Source organism: Berghia stephanieae, chromosome 6 (genome assembly GCF_034508935.2).
Source record: "Berghia stephanieae isolate SIO BIC M18660-M18661 chromosome 6, UCSD_Bste_1.3, whole genome shotgun sequence".
Classification (NCBI taxonomy): Eukaryota; Metazoa; Mollusca; class Gastropoda; order Nudibranchia; family Aeolidiidae; genus Berghia; species Berghia stephanieae.
The window spans coordinates 66,759,047-66,768,239 of NC_088365.1; the positions used below are offsets into that span (position 1 = coordinate 66,759,047).

At 38.7% G+C, this 9,193-nt stretch overlaps 1 protein-coding gene across 1 annotated transcript in view; it reads right to left on the minus strand.

The window, feature by feature from the left end:
* Positions 1-233: 233 nt before the first annotated feature.
* LOC144975919 (uncharacterized) overlaps positions 234-9,193 on the minus strand; it is a 35,791-nt gene continuing 26,831 nt past the window's right edge. The window contains exons 11-12 of the mRNA XM_078920107.1: positions 5,816-6,843; positions 234-2,651 (exon numbers count right to left, since the gene is read on the minus strand). Coding sequence (XP_078776233.1) covers positions 2,468-2,651; positions 5,816-6,843 — 1,212 coding nt within the window. The 3' untranslated portion in view covers positions 234-2,467. The remainder of the gene's footprint in view (positions 2,652-5,815; positions 6,844-9,193) is intronic.

The window sequence follows — 9,193 nt, forward strand, 5'->3', positions numbered from 1 at the left end:
CCTGGAGAAATGTTATTATTAGGTTTTGCTCTAGGCGAGGTGTACTTATTTACTTATCTGATAACCCAAATTGTAATGTTCTCATTGTTGTAATGGTAATACTCTCAAACCTAAGCAAACAATTCTTCAAAACAACGTTAAAACAGGCCCATAAATGCGTACGGTTATCAGACCTGCAATTATGTTCACGTCGGCTCTTTTGGAGATAAATAAACACCATTTGAAAAAATCGGTTAGAAAGAGGTTTTGGTTTATTTTGAATGGTTGCCATGGCAACACTCAAATGCCATAATATTATTTAATTATAACTGACATGACGTAGTCAGATAGCGTCAAAGTAAACAGATCATCTCGTAGAACTATAGACGCGTCAAAGTAAACATAATATTATACTACTATAGACACGTGAAAGTAAACACATCATATTATACTACTATAGATATGTCAAAGTAAACACATCATATTATAGTGTACTATAGACACGTCAAAGTAAACCCATCACATTCTAGCACTATAGACACGTCGAAGTAAACGCTTCATATTATAATACTATAGACAGGTCAACGTAAACTGATCATATTATAGTACAATAGACACGTCAAAGTAACCATCATATTATAGTACTGTAGACACGTCAAAGTAAACACATCATATTATAGTACTATAGATATGTCAAAGTAAACACATCATATTATAGTGTACTATAGACACGTCAAAGTAAACAGATCATATTATAGTACTATAGACACGTCAAAGTAAACACATCATATTATAGTACTATAGATATGTCAAAGTAAACACATCATATTATAGTGTACTATAGACACGTCAAAGTAAACACATCATATTATAGTACTATAGACACGTCAAAGTAAACACATCATATTATAGTACTATAGACACGTCAAAGTAAACACATCATATTATAGTACTATAGACACGTCAAAGTAAACACATCATATTATAGTACTATAGACACGTCAAAGTAAACCCATCACATTCTAGCACTATAGACACGTCGAAGTAAACGCTTCATATTATAATACTATAGACAGGTCAACGTAAACTGATCATATTATAGTACAATAGACACGTCAAAGTAACCATCATATTATAGTACTGTAGACACGTGAAAGTAAACACATCATATTATAGTACTATAGACACGTGAAAGTAAACACATCATATTATAGTACTATAGACACGTCAAAGTAAACACATCATATTATAGTACTATAGACACGTGAAAGTAAACACATCATATTATAGTACTATAGACACGTCAAAGTAAACACATCATATTATAGTACTATAGACACGTCAAAGTAAACACATCATATTATAGTGTACTCGCTTCAAGATGAAATTGCGTCTTGTTGAACAAGTAAATGTTGATATTTTATACTATTAAAAATAATTTGAAATTATATCTTGAGTCTTCTCAACAAAGTACAATATTCATTATATTTGAGGTATTCAAAACGTTTTACAGAGTATAAAAGGTCCCGGCGTTGTAGGAGTTAAAAATATAGAACTTAACTTTTACCTACGAGTAGTTAGGAATGCATGATGAATGGTTCATACAAATAAGAAGATAACAATTAAAAGAAAAAAAACATAACAAAAATAAATAAAAACCCACAAAAACAATTAATTAAATACAGTAAAAAACAAAACAAAATACGGAAAACAAAACAAACAACAAAATAATAAAAATCATTTGTCATTTTTCTCAAACAATCAATAAGACACTAAATTTTGTTACCCACAAAGTCTAAGCGGTATTATCCCGAGGTGACCTGCACGCTGGACATGACATTGAATTACCGTGTGTACAAATCTATTAATTATGATGGATAAATAAACACAATTTCTTATATTGCACCCCCCCTTCCCGTCCTCCTTCCCCCCCCCCCCCCCCCCTCCCGTTTGTATTCTTATCATTTTGGTTCTAAATTTACTTTTTGCGCTCCGAATCACCCTGACGTAATACCGCCTTGAGACGATGGGATACATTTGGCCTAAGTTCCAACGAAGGAGAAAAAATGGAGAGGCTTCGTATGGGAACAATACAGACAATGGACGTTTCGGGTACGAACCCTTCGTCAGCACAACAATACACAAATTAACGTGGAAAAGAAATAAAATTCAAAATAATTTGTATCGTGTAGACCATACAAGTTATTGTGCATGTTATTTTATTTGTTTTCCATGTTCATTTGTGTATTGTTGTGCTGACGAAGGGTTCGTACCCGAAACGTCCATTTTCCGTATTGTTCCGATTCGAAGCCTCTCCATTTTCACTCTTTCGTTAGTATTTTCACGATCACAGGCTTCAGGCAGCCCCTACCGTTTTCGACCAAAGTTCCATAACGTAACCAAGAATCGAGTTTTTACTATCTATTTCGATCCATCCTAATTCGAAGCAATATTAGATTTTGTGTTAAATTTGAGGTACCCGCCATACTTATGAGTACTTGAGTCCAGTCTGGACGAGGTCATCCCGAATAACCGTATACTCGTTTTCCTGGCGTGAGCTGTGGTCAGCGTACTTCATATCCCTGGGGTCCTCCTGACTGCTACTGGAGTCGGAATCCGAGGAAGAGGAGGAATTTGGTCTCGTCCGCTGAGGAATTGGTGGCGCCACGGAGCTGAAGGAAGACATGGAAATGTACGGACATTAATTAGAAACATAAACATGTACGGAGATTTACTAGAGACATGAACATGTACGGAGATTTACTAGAGACATGAACATGTACGGAAATTTACTAGAGACATGAAAATGTACGGACATTTACTAGAGATATTAAAATGTACGGAAATTTACTAGAGACATGAACATGTACGGAAATTTACTAGAGACATGAAAATGTACAGAGAAAAAGGAGAGATATGAAAATGTACAGAAATTTAGTACAGACATGAACATATGCGGATATTTACTTGAACTAGCTTAGATCACTTCTATGGATTTTAAGTCTTAAGTGCGGCTATGTGGTCTAGTGGTATATCACTCGCTTTCGGATCGGAAGGTCCTGGGTTCGAGCCTAGCTCGGCGCATAGTTGAGGCCTTGGAGAAGGCTCTTTACTCACATTCTCTCACCGTACTCATGTATAAAATGAGTACCTGGTCGTTAACAGCGTTGTCTCTTTCCAAAAAAAATGTAATATTGCCTAACAGGCGTCATGTACCGTCCTACATGTTAAATGCTGATGTTGGCCAGGGACCCTTTGTATAGCACTTTGAGCACGTTTAGTGGATATTGCGCTATATCTTCATCGTCATTGCCTTTTTCACCCTGGGTCAGGGTATAGTCCACAGACAAATAGTTTCCATCCTTCTATATCCTGAGCTAACTCTCTTTTTAAAAAAATCTCGTTCCATGTCTTATCACTTCTCTGTATATTAGCTTCTTTAATTCTTATCCATGTTCCTCGTGGCCTTCCCCTTGATCTTCTGCCCTGAGGGTTTCAGTCCAATACTTTCTTTGTTATAATGGACTCATTCTTTCTAAGGGTGTGTCCAATCAACCTCCATCATTTTATTCCTATTTCCTCTCCCACGGATTTCTGCTTTTATATTTTCCATACTTCTTCATTTTTAATTTTATCAAACCATTTTATTCTGAGTAGCTTACGCATGCTCCTGTTTACGAAAATCTGTACCCTCCTTATTCATACCTGTGATACATTCCAAGTTTCACATCCATACAGTAGGACAGACTTCACGTTTGCGCTTAAAAGTCTAAGCTTTAGCTTTATTGAGCTATATAAAAGCTCAATAAAAAAGTATTTGACATCCTTTTGAAGAATTATCAATAAATTAGGGTTTTATATTACTTTATATCTAACACGTTTTCAAGTTTTTCAAGTGCAAATTCACATTTGTTTAAAGGCCTTCGCCAAGCTAGACATGTCTACAAAGACCGAGCAATTAGGTGTAACACTGGACAGCAAAATATCATGGAACCATCATAAAAAAAAATCTCTACAAAACCAACAAGCTACACATTTCCATCGTAGTCTTTCATCTTTGCCAGGGATAGTAAAAGAACGATACTAAACCACACAGGTAAGACCCATCATGGAAAACAGCAGCTGTAGTGTGGGGGGCCCTTAGGCAAAGAAAGCCATAAAACAGATGGAAAAAGTCCATCGATTGGCCTGCTGATTTGTCCCTAATTTACTATGACAACAGAAAAATTGTATCAAACATGATAGCGGAGAGCAATTGGGTAACATTGAAACAGTGAGGGAGAAAACCAAATTCTTTTGTAAAGGAAATCTCAAAAAAATAAATGACGCAAAATATTGTCTATTACAACAATGATAAACTAGGTCCATAAGCGGGTTGGGATGTCAGACCTGCATATATGCGTATACGTCGACCCCAATCAAAGATTACTAATAAAAAAAAAGAGCGCTGTTATCGGCCCACATTCAGTCCTTTTTACCAGGTACAATAAGGGTATAGAATTCCCTCCCCGACAACTTGAGAAGTTCTTACAGTTATGAGAAATTTACTAGTCAGTTTGAAAAGATTTCTGCCACAGGAAGACACAATCAATGTGATACATAGCCATAACCTGACACCATTCCACACTACACAAATGTTGTGTCTACCGCAGGAGGACATAATCAATGTGATATATAGCCATAATCTAATATTACCCCGCACCACACAAATGTTGTGTCTATCACAGGAAGACATCATTAACGTGATACATAGCCATAACCTGACACCATCCCACACTACAAAGATGGTGTGTCTACCACTGGAGTACATTGTGATATATAGCCATAACCTAGCACCATCCCACACCACATAGATGTTGTGTCTACCACTGGAGGACAAAATTAATGTGATACAGAGCAATGACCTGACACCATCCCACACCACACAGATGGTGTGTCTATCGCAGGAGGACATAATTAAAGTGATACACAGTCATAACATGACACCATCCCATACCACACAAATGGTGTGTCTATCGCAGGAGGACATAATTAAAGTGATACACAGTCATAACATGACACCATCCCATACCACACAGATGGTGTGTCTATCGCAGGAGGACATAATTAAAGTGATACACAGTCATAACATGACACCATGCCACATCACACAAATGTTGCGTCTATCTTCAGTGTTGAAGTTGTAATTGTATGGATTGGACTGGATTGGATTAGGCGTGACCTGGGTGATACTCAGTTCACGTCGGATGTGACCAGTCGCCTCAAAACGGTACATTATCAGGATGAACATCCATCTTATAACACACTGTTAAGCATATCCTAAAAGCTAGAATAAATGTCTTTAGTAAGGAGAAATACACACACACAAACACACACACACACACACACACAAAATAAAAATGAACATAACAGCTTCAAAAGAGAACAAAATACCTAAGACGGAACGTGTCGGATCAAAACCCTTCTTCCCAATAACAAATAAAAAGAAAACCGAATATCATTTAAAAGCCAGACAAGCGAAAGAGAACTATTAACACTCTCCTTACAAACTATAGAAAAATCGTCACATTCGTTACATTACAACCAACATTTTTCTTATTCAATTTTCCTTTTCTACATCATACAATTTAAAGAATAAGAACAGTATGTTGTAGAGCATGTTGTGCTAAAGAAATTATCTATTGCAAGAATTTTACTGCTAATATGTCCGAATGATAAACAAAAATATTTTTGTGTTAGTTGGGTTAGAAGTTTTTGGGAAAATCCTGTAAATGGCTGGTAAAGAGAGGGTTAAAAGACCATTACTTCATAAAGCGTTTTTTCTTCTTTTCCTTACCTCGGCATACTGTTGGCCAGGGCTGTAGAAGGGGGTAGTAGATGAGTCAACCTGGCAGGCTTTGCTTTTACACTGGGAGGTTTGTTTAGTAGGGCCATCGACCTCACTGGTACTTCATACTGTCCTCCCTGGTCACCCCAACCCCTTTGGCGACGATCCCTAGAATCAACAGTGCTTGTATTATCTGTGACAATTTCTTGACTTGGGCAGATACGCGTTTCATATCTGCTATTCCCCTTATTCCGGCCAGTTTGAATAACCTCATCATCGTCATCATCATCATTGTAGTCATCGTCATATTCGTGAATCTGATCGTCAATCTCTTCAGTTTCATCAATACTTGCATAGATATCGTTATAATCTTCAAAGTCTTCATCAACATCGTAATAAAATCCCTGCTGCTTCGAGCCACGACTTGAACTTGTCGAAGGGAGATTCGAACGTTGTTTACTAATACTTCGATGTATGACAGGTGATGCTGCAAAAGTATTGTCCGAATGGGATGCAGGATCTCTGGGATTATGTATGAGAGACCGACCCGAGTGTGTACTGACATTACTCGAGGTTCGGCTAGCACTCTCGTGCCTTCTCGTGATATTTCTCGGTGTCCGAGGAAGAACCTGAGGTTTTGAGCCGAGAGTCCCTTGATTAAAAAGAACTGCTGCTGCATTGTCCGTGCGAGTGTTCAACGTGTTTGCAGGACTTCTCGGGGGAACTTTGGGGCGTTTACCAACAGTGGTTGTGTAGATATGAACAGAAGACGCATCCGATCTTGTGCTGGAAGAGGCATTGTTTCTAGAACGAATTTCTGGACGAGTTGAAATGAAGACGTTGTCGTCCATGTCTTCACGAATTGTTCTCTCTGGTCTGAGCCTGTTTGGAGGGCTGGTCGACGTGCTTTGACCCCTAAATCGGCTTCCCTCAGTAGGGACACCGTTGTTTGATCTAGCATTTCTCGAAATAGGTGGAGCAGGAAGCGGTTGCTTGGGGAGTTTTCTGGCCGGCTTTGGGAACGGGAAGACGCGGGCCTGAAATAGAATTAGATAAATAAATAAATAACTAAATACATAAATAAATAAATAAATGAAATAAATAAATATATGAATAAATGAATATCAAAATTGATATATCTTATTATCACTGACTTCCAATGCACGCTCAATGCGCTTCACAATGTTTTATTTATTTCCCAAGCAGTCCACATTGAACCATATTTCCATTCCATACATTACAAGTCGCCTGTTTGGCGTCATTTTAGTACAAACACTTACATTTCCGTCACGGCCTATAACCAGGTACTCATCATTCACACCCGACTCGAATAGGGTACTGCGTGTAAACTGTCTTAAACCAAGGGTACAGCTTCGGGACCACCATTTTCCACGATACACGTATAATTTTTGTGAGTTTACTTCACTCGTAGAAATCATCTATCCCCCCCCCAATAATGTTTACACGTGGGCTGTTCCCTTAATAGTGTTCCCTTAATAGTGTTCACTGTTTTGGGTACAACTAAGGGGCAATGGAAGAATTACAGAACAATAAGCTTGATAAGCCATCCAAGCAAAGTCATGCTCCGAATAATCCATAACAGAATGAAATCTAGAACAGAAGAAATACTGGCAGAAGAACAGGCAGGATTCAGAACAGGAAGGAGTACCTTGGAGCAAATATTTAACTGCAGGGTGCTCACAGAGAAATGCCTTCAGCACCAGTGTGCGCTGTACCATAATTTTATGGACTTCAGGAAGGCATTTGACAGAGTCTGGCATGATGGTCTTTGGAATATGATGAGGAAATATAATTTTGAAGAGGGGCTCATCCAGACAGTAGAGGTATTGTATGGCAGGTCAAACAGCACAGTCCTGGTAAATGACCAAATAGGAACTCCTTTCAACACTACTGTAGGAGTCAGACAGGGCTGCATATTATCTCCGATGCTATTCAATATATTCCTTGAAAGCATCAAGCAAGATGTGCTGGAGGGTTACCAAAACTCGATATCCAGCGGCGGCCGCCCTTTGTCTAATTTAAGATTTGCGGACGATATTGACCTACTGGCAAGCACAGAACCAGATCTACAAGACTAAACAAACCGTCTAGCTGAATGTGCATCGCAATACAGAATGGAAATAAGTACCAAAAAATCACAAATCTTGGTGAACAGCAACGCAGAAAGCAACACAAACATCACCGTGGGAAATGAAAAACTAAAAGAGGTCACGACATTCAAATATCTAGGTGTGACACTAAGCAAAGATAGGACTAGCACAATTGAAATTCGAAAGAGAATTGCAATGGCAACATCAGTGATGACTCAATTAAGAAAGATTTGAACGTGTAGCATGTGTCTGAATGTAAAGGTGAAACTGTATAAATCACTGGTGTTGTCAACCTTGTTGTACGGATGCGAAGCCTGGACATTTACAATGGATGAACAACGGGGCATAAGGGCGTTTGAAAGCAAGTGCTATAGAAGACTGCTACGCGTGTCTTATAAGGAGCATTGCACAAACGAAGACGTCCTGGAAGAAATAGAAGCTCGGGCAGGCCCACAAGAACCTCTTAAGTGACTGTGAAGCGCAGAAAACTGTCTTGGTTTGGACACCATACTCGACATGATAGCCTGAGCAGGAGAGTTCTACATGGCACAGTCGAAGGCCAGCGCAGAAGAGGGCGCCAAAGGAAGATGTGGCTGGACAATATAAAAGAATGGACAGAGATGTCGGTTCCGGAGCTACTACATAGGGCTAGCAACAGGCAGGCATGGAGGAAGACTGTCACTTCTGCTTCACGCAAGTCCCCCATCCGGTCATGAGATTGAGTGAGTGAGAATGAAGGGACATAATCTGTGACAAACGCATTCCAATTATAATCATTTTACAAACAACTTTACCAATTGCAATGTCCATAATTTTGAAAAAAGCTAATCCTGTATTCGTGAAATAGCACCATCTACCCCACAACTACATATTATATTATACCGCAAACATAGAATGGAGAGGGGTCCAGAAGACCCAGTTTGGCAATGGGGCAGACTAGTCGTAACGTCACACCTTTCTCTCTTCCGGTTCAAAACTCATTGGAAGTATGTAACCAACTCTCCGGACAATGTATGAACAATGAATAGGATACCTATTGAATCATAAGGTGGACCAAATATTTTAGTTGCAGGTTGTAGAGCAAATTCCTATGATTCTGGGAGAAAAAGAGCGAGGATGGATGATCTTTTTTGACGACTAGCATTTATTTGGGCTAGAAAATAAGATGACATCAATCTGAAACAAGAAGTTTAGAGTCCTACGGAAGACTGGCTTTACACTTCCAATCAGATTGGAATCAGCATTTTGACATCACACTTTCGTTCCCCATTGACAA